This window comes from Onychomys torridus, chromosome 2, assembly GCF_903995425.1.
Source record: "Onychomys torridus chromosome 2, mOncTor1.1, whole genome shotgun sequence".
In the NCBI taxonomy this organism is placed as follows: Eukaryota; Metazoa; Chordata; class Mammalia; order Rodentia; family Cricetidae; genus Onychomys; species Onychomys torridus.
This window is the reverse complement of record NC_050444.1, coordinates 56,626,492-56,644,527: the sequence shown is the minus strand read 5'-3', so window position 1 is coordinate 56,644,527 and position 18,036 is coordinate 56,626,492. Positions and strand designations below refer to the sequence as shown.

The 18,036-nt window shown below is 39.4% G+C and overlaps 1 protein-coding gene across 2 annotated transcripts in view; it reads right to left on the bottom strand.

Moving 5' to 3' along the window:
• Rars2 (arginyl-tRNA synthetase 2, mitochondrial) overlaps positions 1 to 18,036 on the bottom strand; it is a 45,450-nt gene continuing 27,414 nt past the window's right edge. For both annotated transcript variants that reach the window (XM_036177509.1, XM_036177510.1), the window contains 12 exons: positions 16,388 to 16,546; positions 15,640 to 15,746; positions 13,744 to 13,839; positions 11,118 to 11,178; positions 9,077 to 9,153; positions 5,898 to 6,022; positions 4,707 to 4,774; positions 4,522 to 4,631; positions 4,021 to 4,116; positions 3,086 to 3,160; positions 506 to 569; positions 1 to 131 (listed from right to left, as the gene is read on the bottom strand). In XM_036177509.1, coding sequence (XP_036033402.1) covers positions 45 to 131; positions 506 to 569; positions 3,086 to 3,160; positions 4,021 to 4,116; positions 4,522 to 4,631; positions 4,707 to 4,774; positions 5,898 to 6,022; positions 9,077 to 9,153; positions 11,118 to 11,178; positions 13,744 to 13,839; positions 15,640 to 15,746; positions 16,388 to 16,546 — 1,125 coding nt within the window. In that variant the 3' untranslated portion in view covers positions 1 to 44. The remainder of the gene's footprint in view (positions 132 to 505; positions 570 to 3,085; positions 3,161 to 4,020; positions 4,117 to 4,521; positions 4,632 to 4,706; positions 4,775 to 5,897; positions 6,023 to 9,076; positions 9,154 to 11,117; positions 11,179 to 13,743; positions 13,840 to 15,639; positions 15,747 to 16,387; positions 16,547 to 18,036) is intronic.

Genomic DNA, 18,036 nt, shown 5'->3' with positions numbered 1-18,036 from the left:
TTGTTTGGCATTAAAAAACCCACACTTTAATTAGAAATTACATATTACATTCTACATACAGGTATAATTCCAAGAAGCTTCATTCCATTGGCTAGGACAGAACGGACAGCTTTGAAAAGATGAAGTCTGGCCTACAAAATAAATGATTAAATGTTCAATATGTTAGCAATAAGCAAAAAAAGTGATTTTAGAAGTAATTCAATTAAAGTAGGAATTTTGCTTAAGAGTCCTTTGCATGCTCTAGGCAGGGAGAAATATATCCTAGCACCCCTTACAGAAAGAACAGCACAGTAAGGGTGTGCAGTGGGAGTGGCAGAGCTTCTCACTTGAACGTCTGATGGAAGAAGGTACGTTTGATACTATTTATTACCTAACTCACAAAGTATACTGCTGCAGTTAAACAACAAGTTAATTCAGAAGAATTCCTAAGACTTTTCTTACTAACATTTCATAATATAATTTCAGCTGCCAAGGGGCTCTATAGAGGACACCGAAGGTAACATACCCCAGCCACGTCAGCAGGCCTGTCTTTCACTTGGAGTGTTTTGTGTGCCGTAGCTGCGAGGTGACTGAAACAAGCAAGAGGTCACAGTGAGAACCAGCAGTAATTTCCTGTTCCCTGACCCATACCTGTCCAACACTTAACTTTATGGAAAAACCTAGAATCACTAAAGAAGCCATCTGAAGTTATACAAGTTGAAATAAATGCACTTGCTTGTCGGTAATAAAACACTAAACTCAAGCTTTAGAATTTAGTTCGGCTTCTACCAAATGGCAAGTTTTAAGATTTTGATTTCAAAATCTTTTTTATAGAATCTGTTTTATAGAAATAGGACATGCCTTTCTAACAAGTAGTATTGTCTTATGTAGACAACTTTTACAAGTATATCAGGGTATATACCCTTTCCCCCTGTGTCAACTGAGGTGGAACAGAGACTAGTTATCAATGCACCACACACACACACACCTGTTGTTGAAATTTTCTCCAGTCCTGCCTGGCCCACGGTCAGGACAAATCTCTCTCACCTGCCAGTCCCTCAGTCGCTCAGACCCAACCAAGTAAACACACAGAGACTTATATTGCTTACAAACTGTATGGCCATGGCAGGCTTCTTGTTATCTAGTTCTTTTATCTTAAATTAATACATTTCTATAAATCTATACCTTGCCACATGGCTTGTGGCTTACCAGTACCTTACATGTTGGTACTCATGGTGGCTGCTGGCAGCGTCTCCTGACTCAGCCTTTGTATACACCCTCACAGACTACTCCACACACCAGACACTCTTTGAAGTGTTTTTTTCTGTTAAGGTATGGCAGCAGTGGGCCATGAAATACACACAATCATTTAATTATTTTAAGTGACATTTCACTAGACTTTTTGGCTTTGCAGTTGCCCTTATATGTAAGTAAGAAAAAAAAAAATCACACTTATTTAAATCTGACAGAGCCAGGGGTAGGGCTGTAGTACTTAGGGAACACATGCAGGAGGATTAAGAGTCCCAAGTTAGCTTGGACTACACAATGAGACCCTTCCTCAAACAAAACAAAAACCTGGGAGATAAGGTAAAAAGTATAATCAAGAAAACAGTTGCAGTATTTTCTCACTTCAGTAAATAGTGAGTAAAAGCATTTACATTACCATGAATTTTCAACTGGTATCATTGATTTGCTTCCTAATTCCTTTGCTCCTTAGCTATAAGTGATTTTGTTGTGTCTCTGCTTAAGGCACTATGGACCCAACCACTCTGAAAACCATCTAAGCCCAAAGGCTCAGCCTCATCATTTCCCATCCCATTAGTGATTATAGTTGTAGAACTTGCTCAGCTCTGGACCGTTCCTCCTTCCCAGCTACTTGGGTCTTCTGATTACCACCTGCAGCTTCCTCCTGAATAGCCCACTCTGATCCCTCAAAGCAGGGCTGGGTGAACATCTACGTCACTGTGTTATACTTACCCTTGCATTGTCAATTCCTATGATTCTATCTCATATCATCGAATAAATACAATGACATCTAATTGTCAGAGAAGATCTAACAATTACTACTACTTAAAGGAAAAAGCAATTTTAAAGGCAAGGGATTTACATCTGAGAAACCTTTGGGTGAAAGAGAGAAAACAGAGGGCTGGAGAGACAGCTCAACAGTTAAGAGTACATGCTGCTCTTCCAGAGGGCCTGAGTTCGATTTCCAGCACCCATGTCACATAGATCATAATTGCCTGTAACTCCAGCTTTAAAGGACCCGATGGCCTCCAAAGGTACCCAAACACATGTGGTCATACCATTTTTATGAAACTATATCTTACATTCAGAGATTGAACTCTGGTGGACTTACAGCTGAGTTAATATACCTGGAGGTCACTTAAAGCCCACATAGATACCCAGGTGTGGATTTAGCCCGTTTAACCTTCCTTTAAGAGAACAATTTTACAACCAATCTTGTTTGTCTTGGACTTCGCATGTAGTTACTTTTTACAACCTAAGCTACTGTAAGTTATCCATTCTTCCACGTCCCTGACCCAGAGAGCAATGTCTGTGTGTTTGAAAACAGCAGATATGACAAAATTGGCCTTAAAAAATAAATGTCTGCCATAAATGCTGAAAACAGCATATGGCTATTGCTTGATGATGGTATGTATGTTCACAGTGCTGTTTGTTTTTCTGAGTGCTTCTGGGTCAGCTGGAGTCAATAAAGTTTCCTTCTGTGTGGAACTGTTAAAGGTTTCTTAGTGTCTCCTTTCCTCCCCACATGATGCTGTCTGTTCAGTAGAGAGCAGAGCCCGTTGTTAGGGACAGACAAGACAGCATCCAGACAGGCACAGGTGTAGCCGCATACAACAGGTACATTTACACAGTGACCCAGAAGCTACAGACAGAGACATGGGAAGAAAAGAAGCTCGGTCCTGCTCTTGCTTAAACCACTCCAAGGGGAAGTGCATTGATTTCTTGCCTCAATGTAGCACCTACCCATATTGATAACTCTGAGTTTATCATTAATTTAAATTAGCACGCGTGTACACACACTTGAATAAAAATAAATCTTAGAAAGATTTTGAAAAGAAAATAGGGAGATTAAAAAAATTACCTTAGAGTTAAAAGATAACTAACAATGTGCTTAGGTTGAAGGTCCTGAGATGATTTATAAAGTACCTCGTCGAACCTAAAAGATGACAGGAACAGGCTGATCATTTGTTATATGAAGCTAACACGTCAAGATGTTAAATACCTTTGGTGTTAAGAAGGCATATGAAAAAAGACCTGGGTACATTTGATCACTAATGTGAATTTTTCTTTCATATAAATTCCTTGATAGCAGAGAGTCTAAATCATCTTTATGGCTCTAAGATCTAGTCCTAAGCAAAATCAGAAAAAGAAAAAAACCTCACCTATTAAAGTAGTGAGCTCTAGTCCCAAGGCTAAGGGAATCAGGTGGGCTTACCTTCTTTCACATATTAGCTATGTGGGAGTAACGTTTTCTTATCTAAAGAAAGAACTGACCACTGTGTGGCAATGAAAGGAAAATTGCCTTCATAGACACACACCTAGTCTTTGTTCTCTGATTTCTTAGAGACCATGGTGTGGCCTGCCTGTGTGGCGGTATTGGGCAGACAAATGCATAGGAGATTGGGAGCGGAAGCCACAAGGCGAACTGGAGGATTCTTAACCTCTGAAAAGCTGCACAGAGGCAGGGCTTCTCCTCACCCCATCATAACACAGCCTCCTGGGATCCTCTTATTCAGAGACCATGCTCTTATTAGGCCTCACCTTCCTAGACAGTGGGCTTAGACTGCACCATTCCTTTGTGGTGTTCTATTTTGTGATGATATTTCTAAGGCTAGAATTGACCTTGAACATTGGCTTGACCTGTGATCGCAGTCTGTCCTCAAAAGTCAGATCCCTTGTTGGCCCACCTGTGCCTGTCTAGAGGCATGAGGCAGCCTCTGAACTAATGACTAGAAATCAGCCAAACACGCTCTCAGTTCAGAGTATCAGACTTGTAATAACAGGAAAACCTCATACCTGAGAAGATGCTGGAGAATTGAAACCGACTGTGGCTCTTGCAAACAAGCAACGTTGACGTCATTGAGGTAACCACATCCAAAAGTCTCTTCTAAACTGTCACCAAAGTTTAAACAAATGTGAAAGGATCAGGTTTTGAGGGTCCCTAGCTACATGTGATGAATATTAGCTTTGGGTACACATTCGTGATCTCCTTAATATAGTTCTGGACTTTGACACTAACGTTGATTTAAATCATTTTCAGTGTCTCTTAAAATGTAGGTGACAGGATATTCTCTGGCAGAATTATTCTGAGGTCGAAGTAAGACAATGTACAAAAGTGTTTCTTTAATAGGTGACTGGTAAGTGCTTAGCAATAAGAGGTCTGCTGTATTTTACCCAGTTTTGAATAAGAAGCTGTAGAAAGTCCAGAAAATAGGGCTAACCACTGGTCTCAGAACCACACCAGGCAGGCTCGAGCCCAGGGAAGGACAGCCAAGCTTCCCTGCAGCCTCTCCTCACCTACAGAGGCGGGCATGGGTATACTGTAGGAAGACTCCGGTGTCCCCACGACTCTGGAAAACACGGTCCCAACTGAACTGATAGTCAGATAGGAGTAGGCCTCTGAAATCCTAAAATGAGAGTACATCATTACCCTGGGTTTGCTACACACCAAAGGGATCTCAGAGGAAGGAGTCAGAGCCTACCTGGATGATGAGAGCTGCGAGCCCCACCCTCTCTGCAGTCTCTTGTGGGTTCTCCATTTTCTTTGTTGCTGAAACAGATAAAGGCAGTTATTTTCAACTTACACCGTATTGTAATGGATCAGCATGCAAAAAGAATCTGAAAATGTACAATCAAAAGATAAGACAATGGGTGCTTTTCCTTCCTCATTTAGGCAAATAGTTAGTTCTCCTGCCTACATCAAAGTGAAGAAGCATGAACTTATTATTTTTTATAAATGTCCCTTGTAAGATATTAAAGCCCATACTTATTTTTCCAAGGGTGAAAATTAAATAGTTATATGAACTTTAATAACTTGGATCCAATTTACAATGCAAGGACTTGGGCTGGAAGATAGCTCAGCTGGTAAAGTGCTTGCCTAATGTGGTGTTATAATGAGAACCCCATAGGCTCATATTGGAATGTTTGGTGCCCATCTGGTGGAACTGCTTAGAAAGAGTTAGGAGGTGTGGCCTTGTTGGAGGTGTGTCCTGAGGGCTGGGCTTTGAGGTTTCAAAAGCCCACGTCACTCGCAGTTAGCTCTCTGTCTTCTGCTTGTGGATCAAGATGTAAGCTCTCAGTTAACTGTTCCAGCATCATGTCTGTCAGCCTGCTGCCAAACTCCCCGCCATGGTGGTCACGGACTCTAAACCTCTGGAACCATCAGCTCCAAATTAAATGCTTTCTTTTATATGTTGCTTTGGTTATGGTCTCATCACAGCAATAGAAAAGCATGACACCTTGAAAACATAAGGACCTGAGTATGAGAACCAGAACCTATGTTTAAAAAAACCCGAGAGTAGTGGACTGTGTGTGCAATCCCAGTGCTAGGGAGGCTCAATGACCAGCCAGCCTAGCCAGTAAGAGATCCTGCTTGTTTGTTTCTTATAAAAAGTTGGCAGTGTCTGAGAACTCCTGTTGCCTCAACATGAATGAATGTATGTATGTGTGCACTGGTACACATACAGACATATAAAAATGCAAGCACTTGACAGGGTGACTTTGACAACAGACTGACAACATTCAAGCTGTCCATGAAAAGAAGACTAAGTTTGTATTAATGAACTCAGTTGTATTAATGTATTCAGTTGAACTCCGTGTCAAATTTATGAAAGCTACTTTTGATCAGGTTCATGAAAGTCCAAGAAAGCATAAAAGTAGCAAAGAGGATTTACTCTTAATGGAAGCCATGTTCTGTAGCATCCTTGACTGAACCTCATTTAAGACATCTTCCAGAAAAGTGACATCCCCTCTTCGAGTCTTCATTCCCTTTACTATCCCAAAAGGTACATGCTGGCACCTGAAATGGACAGGATTTATTAACCAAAAGCTAAAAAGGTGCGAATGATGAGAGTATATCTTAGCACTCTTCCAGAAAATAAACTTTTAACCCTGTAGCAGAGTTTTTAAGAATTATCAAATAAATAGGGGGTGTGGCCAGGAATGGCATCTGTGGTAGCAATCAAGCATTGGAAAACGGAAGCGGGAAGATTAGGAGCTCAAGGTCTTTCTCAGGTGCATACACAGCTAAAGGCTAGCTTCTCCAGGGGACCCCATTTCAAACAAACATTCTCGTAATTTTTTAACAGCTGACATTTTCATTATTTGATGGACAACTAGACTGGTTTCATGTCCTTGCTATTGTGAAAGAGCATTGATAAACATGGCAATGCAAGTCTCTGTAGTTGGATATTGAGCCCTTTCGGTCTTTATCCAGACATGGTGTAGCTGAGTCATATGGCAGCTCCATATTGATTTCCACAGTGGTTGTACCAGTTTATAGTTCCATTAGCACAGAAGTAGACAACTTCCTCTTTCCCCACATCTTTACAAGGATTTGTGGTCATTTGTTTTCTTGATAACAGCTCTCTAATTGTAGTGAGATGGAATCTCAAAGTAGTTTTAATTTGCATTTCCCTGGTAGTTTATAATGTTGAATAGTTAAAAATATTTATTGGCATACACACACACTTTTTTGTTGTTTTTTTGAGACAGGGTCTCACTATATAGCTCTGGCTGTTCTGGAACTCACTATGTGGGTCAGGCTGCTCTTAAACTCAGATTACTCCTGATTCTGCTTCCTCACTACTGTTACACCATTTATTATTTTTTTAGAGACCTCTTTGTTCAGTTTCAGAGTAAATTTTTTGGTTTGGTTATATGTTTTCCCAATTAGTTTTTTAAAGCCTTATGCATTCTAGATATTAATCTCTATCATGTATATTGTACACTTTCTTTACCTGACGTTTTCCTTTCTTGTACACAAGCTTAACTTATGAGGTTCCATTTGTTAAATGTCACCCGTATTTCCTGAGCAACTGAAGTACCATTTGAAAGCCCTTCTATCTGCCCATTTCTTATACTGTTTTCCATATTTTTCCTCTAGCAGTTTTAGATCTTATGTAAAGGTCTACGATCCCATTTGGAGCTGAATTTTTGTGCAGCGTGTGAGAGATAACTATCTACTTTCATTATTCTACATGCAACATCTAGTATATTATATTAAGTGAGGAATACAGAAAAACAAAGATTGCTATGTTCTCTCCTAACTTCTAATTTTTGCATGTGGGCATTTATGTAGGAGTCAACTGTGTGTAGATGCCAGGAAAGTAGGAAGGCACTCTCGAGAGGCCTGGGGGGGGGGGGGGGGGGGCAGTAGTAAAACACATCTGATACAGATGTGAAAAGAGGGACAGCAGGGTGGAAAGATTAAAGTGGGCATGGAGATCAAAAAAGTTGGGGAGAGCTTAGGGAAGAGGGAAAACCGAAACTAAGAATATATGAGAAAGCTACAAGTAAACCACTTTGTAAGCTAATTAAACAAAATAACCTTTAAAAGTCTGAATGGCAATACTCTGTGTGGATGCATAAACTGCTTCCAGAAGCCATAAGATTATTAAAAAAAAAAAAATCTTGGTGCCAGGGTGGCTACCACCTTATGACTTGTTATTCATGAAAGCTCCTTGAGCCCCTAAAACAATACAAGCTACTTGGCTGTCCACCAACAGTGTGAGATTTAATATGCTTCAGTTACAGCACCTTGAGAAATCAAGCAGGGACTGGGCTGGAAGTTTCCTCCCTGCTGGCTAGCTTTCGTAATACTGGAAGATGCAACAGGCTGGGAGGAGAGGTATAATCAATCATCTTACTCAGCTGTGGACCTGCATGCTACACTCCTGGCCTGCCAGACAAGATGTGCCCATTGGAGTAACACTGGCAAGATGTTATAGTGGTAACAAACTGCTCTCTGGTTGGATGTGAGTCCACTCCATAGAAGGGAATGCATACCTGGTGAAGTATTCATAGTGAAAGCTCACAGCTTGGATGGTTTTAAGCCTTAATGAAGGAGGTACTAGTATTTTCATAAATGGACATATTACACTCATGAAAGTACCTTTCCAAGTGTTGTCAGCTCTGGTCATAGAAACTTCTTATCCAGTGGGCGACAGTTCCTGCAAAGTCTAACTACAGAGTGATTGTTGAATGCTGAGCCCTCAATGTGACCCCTAAATCACTCCACCCCCTCCAAGGTTCAGGGAACACTGCGGAAGGAGGGGGAAAGAATAGAAGAATTGGAGGAAGTAGGAGAGTGCTGTGGAATGACATCTTCTACATATGCCAGGGACAATACATCAATGAACTATGAACCTGCCCAAGACCAGCCCCACAGAACATTCCCTAATGGAGTGGGGAGAAGGGGGGAGGAGTGGGGGGGGGTGGGGAGGGGCTCATGAGGTCCTACCCCTCCCTGAGGACATACTGGAAGTTAATAGTTGATGGTGAAGGGAGAGACATTTTTTGTCTGTACTGCTGCCCCAAGAAAGTCGTCCATGCTTCTATCAATAACACCTCACCCATATTCTTTAAGCAACTCTAACAAATCACTGGCCCATAAATTAAAAAAATCAATCAATCAAAAAATAAATAAACAGAAAGGGGGACTCATCAGGAAGGGGGTCAGTGGGAGTGGAAGAAGAGGGGAACAATGTGAATATGATAAGAATTCAACATATACATGTATTAAGGTATCATTATGTATAACCAAACTATGGAGAATAAAAAAAAAGATGTGGTTTTTTGCAGTCAACTTAAATTTCACTTTACTGACATAATCACTAGTTTGTGATTAAATTACTAGTTGTCTATATGAGGAAGAGGAAATGGATATTAATAACTGAAAACCAAAACACTGATAGCAGACATTTCCTAGGACATAAATTAATACAAAATCAACCTGTCTTTTCATACCAACATCCTGAGAAGAGAACTGAACATAAATTACTGTAGTTATGTTCTGAGGCTTAGCTGAAAGAAGTGACCATGATCAGGCAACAAGGAGCAACATGGAGCCTACCTTTCTGCCCAGTCATATCCCATGATCTTCAGTATTTGGAACACTTGCTGAAAATGCCTTTTTTGCCCTTTGTCCGCCTTGGGGAATTTTTTTAGAATTTAAACAAAACAAAACAAAACCAAGTTTGAATAAAAATAAGCTGGTCCTAAATCAAATAAACATTAGAGTTTTGTTAGACTAAAGTCACTGTCAATGTCTTAAATAAACACACTAGCGGCTGGAGAATGGCTCAGTGATTAAGGGTATTTACTGGCTGCTCTTTCCAGAGGACCCAAGTTTGGTTCTCACACCTACACTGGGTGGTGGTTCACAACTCCAGGTCCAGGGGATGTGATGCCCTCTTCTAACTTGTGGGGACCTATGCACCATGCATACACGTATTTATTCATTTTCTTTGTCTTATACACGTAAATAAGACACATACACGACAAGAGTATTTAGGTTGATGGGAAAATAAGAGCTGCAGCACCTTAAAACAGTAGAAAACATGAAAAAAAAATCAGAATGTTCTATTTCATTTCCTTCTCTCAGATGTTATGATCTCTATTTCCAGAAGGCCAAAGTGGAGCTGAACAAGATGGCGGGACCCTCTTGGTTATAGAAAGGCAGGCAGGCAGGCAAAGAAGAGACTGGGGCACTAGTCAGCAATAAAAGGATCACACTGTGATATACTGGCTTAAATAGGTCTCGGGGCAATCACTAAGCTGGGAGCAAAACAAACCTCAGAAAGTTACATACTGTATGATGCCATTTACACACCACTCTCAAAGTGACATCTCTAATGAAGATCAAGGCAAGGGTTGGCGGGAACTGTGATAAGTGGTGGATCATCAGGGAGTCTGCTCCGTGATGAAACAGATTCTGAATGTGGTGGTGGTGGTGGTTACACAGATCTATACATGGGATACTGTTCCATAAAACCTGCCTACACAGGAATGCATGGAAACACTGATGAGATTTGAATGTTTCTATAAATGTCAATATGATTTTGACAAAGTAACTTCATGTGTCTGTAGAAAGGAGCAGGGTAAAGGGTACTCAGAGCTACTGCTAGTTTGAAATTTCTTGTCTTAAGGCATTACAAGATTTTAAGTGTCTCCCCCACCCCACCCCCCTCTCTTTCTGTGGAAACAGGGTTTCTCTGTGTAGCTCTGACTGTTCTGGAACTCACTCTGTAGACAAGGCTGGCCTCAAACTCACAGAGATCTGCCTGCCTCTGCCCTGTGAGTGCTGAGATTAAAGGTGTGTGCCACTACCGCCCAAAATGTTCTTTTTAAAACATAATCTAACACTTTATTTTATTTATAGCAATAAAGCTTACATATTAACACTATAACAGAATGAGTTGATAGTTTTAAATTTTTATTTAAAAATTTAGAAAGATTTATTTATGTTATGTGTATGAGTGTTTTACATGCATATATGTTTGTACAGACGTGGGCAGTGCCTGATGTTTCTCCATTCCCTTGATGCAACTTTAAACAGAAGGGGAAAATTTCAGGTTATAAACTCCTCCCCTCAAAACAAATTAAAAAATAATTTTTAAAAATGCACCAACAGGACAAATGCAACTACCTTATAGTAACTCATATATAATAATTTCATATAACCAACTTCTTGACTTTGATAATTTTTTTTTTCACTATGAAGCAAGTAAACTTGATTTTTGGGTCTTATAAAAAATAAATTTAAAAAGAAGTCACAACCTTAATCAACTTCGTATTTAATTTATTTTTTGTAGTTTGACAAAATTGTTTTTGCCAAAGTTTTCCAGTTTCCTTTTTTCTTTTTGCTGATGTGTGTGGGGACATGTGTACACAGGCATTCAGGCTGTGATGCACATGTGGAGGTCAGAGGACAATTATGTAGAGTTGATTCATCACTCCCTGGGTTTCAGGAACCGAACTGACATCATCAGCCTTAAAACGCAAGCACCTTATCCACTGAGCCATCTCTCTGACCCTGGTTTCCTATTTCTGTCTCTCTCTAGTTTCCATGAGGTAGGATTCATAATCTTTTGTTTTTTACTGTGGTTACTTACCACATAAATCATTGTATCAAAATTATACTTGTCCATGCGATCTATAGCAGCTGCAAGATCCCTGGGAAAAAAAGGGGGGGGGGTTATAACGATTTTGACTTACTTAATAACAGGGAGACAATTCTATTTAAAAACTGTATTACTCTGTAGCCTGGAGTATGTGGATCATCATTGCAGAGTCCCAGTACACTTTGATAAGAAATAATAACAAAATTAGGTTTGTTAAAAAAAAACAAAACAAAAAACCAAAAAACTAGAATGCCCTGGAAAGTGTAATTAAAAAACAACTAAAAATAAACAAAAGCAAGTAATCATTAAAAAGTATCTTTTTTTTTTTTTGAGCTGAGGATCGAACCCAGGGTCTTGCGCTTGCTAGGCAAGTGCTCAACCACTGAGCTACATCCCCAACCCATATCTTTTCTTTTTTAAAAAATATTTTTAAAAAATAATTTATTCATTCTTATTTTATGTACACTGGTGTTTTGCCTGCATTAAGTCTGTGTGAGGGTGTCAGATCTTGGAGTTACAGACAGTTGTTAGCTGCCATGTGGGTGCTGGGAATTGAACCTGTGTCCTCTGGAAGAGTAGTAGTTAGTGTTCCTAACTGCTGAGCCATCTCTCCAACCCCATTAAAAAGTATCTTACAGTGTTTTATAATTAACTAAGCCTTTACTGAAAAGAACCATCTAGCTGTTACTTTTCTATGATATATTTTCTCTAGGAACACAATTATAATATAGACGACAAAAGAGCCAAAGAAGGAGTTTCCACCCTGATCTGTATTAGCAAACTTTCAAAATATTGGGTCTCTTAAAAGCAGTTACTTCTACTGCATTCAAAAGAGCTCTTAAGCCCTTGTATGGCTCAGTGGTTAAGAGCACACATACTATTCTTGTACAGGACCCAAGTGCAGTTCCCAGCACATGAAAGGCAGCTCATACCTGCCTATAACTACAGCTCCAGAGGATCCAACAGACTCTTCTAGACCCCAGGGCACCTGGACTCACATGTATACACACTCACAGATACACCCATATACACACATTAAAAAGTAACATTCAAGGTTATTAACATAATTGAAGTTGAAAAAAATGAGAAGACAAACTTTTTTTTTCTGTTTTTTTTGAGACAGGTGTAGTTTTGGTGCCTGTCCTGGATCTCATTCTGTAGCCCAGGCTGGCCTCAAACTCACAGAGATCTGCCTGGCTCTGCCTCCCGAGTGCAGGGATTAAAGGTATGTGCCACCACTGCCCAACAAACATTATTTTTTAAACATCCATTGAAGTGTTGTAAATGATCAAAATATGATCTGGGTCCATCTCATGATCCAGGCACCGCATGGAATATGTATTCACACTTCAGTAAAAAAAAAATAGTTATTTACTTTTTATCCATTTATTTATTTATTTGTTTACTTTTAGGCCAAGGCCTCACTAAGTAGCACTGGTTGAACTATAACTCTCTGTGTAGGCCAGGAGGTTCTTGCACTCAAGGATAACTCCTGTACTTGCCTCCAGAGATGCTGGAATTAAAGGCACTCAACACCACCCTTCCAGACACGTACTTCTTTTCTACATGGAAATGTTTGCACACTGATGCAGTACTTTGTCTCTTGAATTTGCCTAGCAATAATTAGTTGCCACAATGAAATTTTCTAATGTATATATATATGTGTGTGTGTATCCATGTGTGTATGTACACACACACACATCTCTTAAGACATTCTGTTTTTTTTTTCTCATTAACCCCAATTGCAAGAAATTGATGAGGAGAAATACTAAAATAGAAAGAGATGAGTTCGCTAAGGGTCTTTAAGAAAATTTAGTTGGTTGTCTCAAGTTGTTTGTAATAATGATGGTATTCAGTAGCAAAAAGGCCACTCTGTTACAAAGGTACTTTGTGTAAAGCTGCTGGCATGCTCAGTGAGCGGAGCAGTGCTTGTCTAACACACACAATCCCGGGTTTAGTTCCCAGTGCCACAATGGCAACAAACCAACGTATAGAGTGGTTTATGACTTACTTACAACTCAGGCCTGGGTCACACTGGGGCCTTCTGCAGAAGTGGTTGACTATGGCTGTTTCATTGTCCTGCCTTCTCTTCCCATTAGCTTTATTCTAGAAACCATGTGTGCTTAGTACGTGCAACTCTTATATACGAATAATGAGTGCTCACTCCCACAGGGTGAGACATGGAGAAGCCTACTTCCTAATTTTTCATAATATAATGAAGTTTGGCATGCATGTAAAATGGTTAGGTCACCATTGAACCTTAACTTGGTCATTTTTTAGAATGTCTTTCCTGACAATCTGTACTTACAAAAACACTTAATATATGATTATGAAGGACTACAAATGGAACGATGTGTTCTGCTATGAATAGCTTATGATAGTCAATACATTTTAACATAGAGTCCCACTCTTCTGATATTAAATCTTTCTGGAAATTACAACTGGCAATAAATAGAAACCCAGCAAATATTCTTAAAATATGCAAACAGATTTATAATTTGCAACTAAGATTTTTTTAAAGACAGTTTGAAGGATAAGATGACTATCCTACATTAATCTTGGGACAAAGAGTATGGAGTCTCACGTTGCCACGTTTGCCGTCGCAGACACTACCAACCTGGTTGCATAGAGAGAAGTTCCATCACTTCGCATCACAGTGCAGACAGAAGAGAGGTCACCAGTCCCAGAGAGATCTACCACAACATTTCCTGTTCTAGAAAACGCAAAAGAGAAACCCTAAATCAACGAACGTCATGATTCTACTCTGAAGGTAGAACATCCACAGCATTTTTGGTAAACCAGAAGTTATTTTTATTGCTCATGGAATAGTTAATGTCAGTTCAAGCTATAATCAACAAATGTCAAAACCAGGAAGTTAGAGGACATGGTGAAAATTAAAACTACAATGATAGTTCCTCATTTGTGTTAGAATGCCTTTTATTTCAACAAATAAACAAAAATGAGGATGGCAAGTACTGGCAAGGATGTGGAGAAAAGGGATCCTTATGTACCACTGGTAGGAATGTAAGTTAGTATAGACATTATAGAGAGTAAGAAAGAGGTTCTTGAAAATATTAAAATACAGAATTATTCTTTAATCCAGAAATTCTATTTCTGGATATGTATCCAAAGGAATTAAAATTATTATGTTGAAAAGATACTACACTGCCATGTCCATTGTAGCATTATCTACAATAGTCAAGACATGAAATCAACCTCAGTGTCCATCTGTTAATAGATTTTAAAGATGTAATAACAAGAAATAGCACTACTCAGGTCTTAAAAATGAAATATATTTGTGAAACACAAATGAATCTGGAGGACATTCTGCTCAGAAAAATAGGTCAGGCACAAAAGAAAACAAAAATTGTATGACGTCACAAATGGAATTTAGGAGGAGAATAGTTAAGTTACCATAGTAGGAGGGGGAAGATGTTAAAGAGTACAAAGTTGCCATTGGAAAGAAAGGGTAAGTTCTAGAAATCTACTATACCAGATGGCATCAATTACAATTTAATGTTCATATCACAGCTGAGTATGTGAGGTGACGTGTACATAGTTCATTCTCACCACAGCTAAGTGTACTAATGCGCTTGACTTAGACACTCCATAATGAGCACATGTATCAAAACATCAAGATAAAATAACATGAAAATGCAAAACTTACTGTTTGTCAAGTTTCTCAAAAAGGAAAGATTTCTACTATATAGAAGGCAACAATGTCAATAGGGATGTACTACCATTATCTCTGGCTTCACACCTATTTTCATAAGTTGACTTAAATATTTTCTGAAACGGGTAGCTGCTTTATTTTATTTTTCTCAAAAGATGAGGTTAAGCCACAAAAGTATGTTCTATTTCCTTTTTTTTAGATTATTAATTTATGGAACCAGAGTCAGGCCACATTGTTTTTATATTGTTATAAGAGTTACCTGTTATAACAGGTGCCATCCTTTCTCCTATGAATATGAAATTTTGGCTATGATAGTGATATATAGCAGATGAGAAAGGACCTCATTACTTGGTGTATAGTTCAGACCAGCCTTGAACTCACCAGTCTCCTGCCTCAGCCTCCTGCATATAAAAACTATAAGGTAAGTTTTCCCACCCACAGTTTGAGAAAGTACTTTGTTTTGGATAAACAGTTTCACCATGTGGCCCTATCATAGAACTCACAGAGACTCTCCTGCCACTGCCTCCCAAGTGCTGAGATTAAAGGTCTGTACCACTGTACCTGACAAGAGAAAGTACACATGGCAAAAAGGTTACATACCTCATCCTTGTCCCCTATTACATCAGTGTCTAAGAACACACATAACTTGACTAAAGCACAGTAACCTGGGGCTGGGTATAGTGGCACACCTGAGAGGCAGAAACTGGAGGATCTCTGTGAGTTTCAGGCCAGCTTGGTCTATAGTTAGTTCTACGCCAGCCATGACTACACAATGAGTCACAATCTTCAAGAAAAACAAAGACAGACAGACAGAAAGAAAGAATAGTAATTTGATCATACATTGTTTTCTGTAGAAGTCCTTTGCTGTCCAGCAACTTTAAGACACCTCGAGATTTTTCACGATAAAATGATTCTCCTGAATATTCATCGAAGTATATTCCAAGGCGCTAATAGGATTCAGAAATATGGGGAAAATGTTTATTTAATTTTTTACACTAAGACGAAACTAAAGATGTCTTACCATCTACCACAAAGATGGAAAAATAAAGCTTAAGCTTTCTAATGACTCATCCCACCACTGTCCAGGTCCTCACAATGTATGTGCTGTTCCCTATAGCAATCACAGGGATTTATGGCTTTAGAATTTAGACAGCACTAGACATTTACAGTTCCTCATCACACTTCAGGTATCCATGCAGCCAAGGGCAACTGTGGATGCTTGTGAGACCAGAAGTCCGCACTACACTGTGCAGCCCTGGAAAGGCCTCCATCATGCTCCATCATGCTCTGGTCCAGCCCTGCAGCTCTCCTTTCATACCGCTCTTCCTTGCTCCCTCCCTCCCACCACTACAGTGCCATCTCTTCCACCACCCAGTACGAGCTCACAAATTAGGTTTCTTGACAGAATAAGGACCAGAGTATCTGGGTTATTTTGTATTTTAGCTCTCTCCTCCAAAAACACCATTTGGCTGAATTTTCAACTAAACTAGAAATCTTCTCTTATACAAGAGCTTAAGCAGGAGGTAGTCACCAGCAACAGTACCAGCAAAGAGGCCCAGCGAAGGGAACACAAGAGATTCTAGGGTACCTTGTAAATCTGAACGTATTCTTCAATGCTCAAGTCCCGAAATCTTTGCCACAGTGAAAGTGCCTGCATGTCACCCAGTTCTAGTCGATGGAAGAATTCGTGTGCCAATTTTGCTATATTTTTATCATCTGTAGCTTCTTTATTAACTTGTACATAAACCTAAAAGGACATTAAATATATTACTATACACTGTTATCCCCATACACAGTTCCAAGAGTCCATGTGGAAAGTTAACTGAGTGGTCACACAGCAGAGTGATTTCTTTTTCTTCTTTCACTAAGCAGATAGTTTGGTGTCTTTGGTAAAATGGCAATTTAACATTCTTGAAACTTCACTGAGAAAGGCTGATCAAAGTAGCATGGCTTAATCCAGCCAAAAAAGAAAATGGAAGATTTAACGGCTACTTAAAAGTGATTTTTATTGTTTGTTCTTTGATAGTTTCACATGTCCTAATGCATTCCAATTGTGCCTCCCTCCACTCACCATTACCAACCTCCATTCCCTCTATTTGTCCCTTTCCCAGATCCATGACTTCTATTTGGTGTTGTGACCCATTTAGTTTAAACAGGGTCGGTCATCTAAGTGACCACTGGATTGGAATGAGCAAACTCTGGTGGTCAGCAGCAGGTACAGAACTGAGGGCAATGACTCCCTGATCCCTCAACTTCTTATTAGCAAACAGCTGAGCATCAAGGGGTGGGGATTTTAAAGCCTTTCTCCACCTACACCTGACTAGTTCCCAGCCCACTCTTTTCAGATGTAGTTCAGGAGCTAAAGAAAAAATTTAAGGCTATTCTCTAAATTTATACAATTAAGTCTACCAAAACAGGTGATGATTGCAAACAGAAATACTTTTTAGACAGCTTAACTACATTCCAACTTGGACTCTTAGGCATTATGTGGAACAGGTATTTTATGGGTTTTTAGCAATATCCAACTTGGCTGGTTTAGTTCTGTATCCAACTGGAAAGGTACAGGGTTAATGGCTTACTAAGGGCTCACTTCTAATACAGTTTTAAGCGTTTTCCCGTATCCACCATTAGTCATTTGAAAATTGTAAGGATTAATAATATTAATTAATGTTAACCTTTGTCACAATAGTACTCATGATTTCCATTATTAGCAAACTGGAAAGTTAAAAAACCCTCCAAATTTCTCTAAGGATTGTATTATATGTACTTTGAAGTTTCCATTGTTATTGTTGTCTAGCTTTATTTCATTATGGTCTGATAAAAAAGAAGAAATTATTTCAATTTTTGTACTGTTAAAGTCTTGCTTTATGTGGCAAAATGTGACTCACTGAAGAAGCCTCTAAGGTCTTCTGAAAGAACGTGTTGTGAACAAATACTGAGAAATGCTGAGAAAGACTCCTCCGCACACCTCCCTGGGAGAAACCTACCTGTGGTTTCTCTTATTTTTATATGCCATGTAATACAACTAAAACATCTCTTTCTGTTTTGTGTCGTAGAAACTAGGGAATATACCCTGAACTCCTTATCCTTCTGCCTCTACTCCCCAAGTTCTAGAATTACGGGCATGTACCATGGTGCCTGGTAAAAGCCTTTTCTCCAAGAACTGGGACTTGAACCCAGTCTTGTGATTGCTAAGCTAGTGCTCTACCACTGAGTGATTTCCCTAGCCTCTGAATC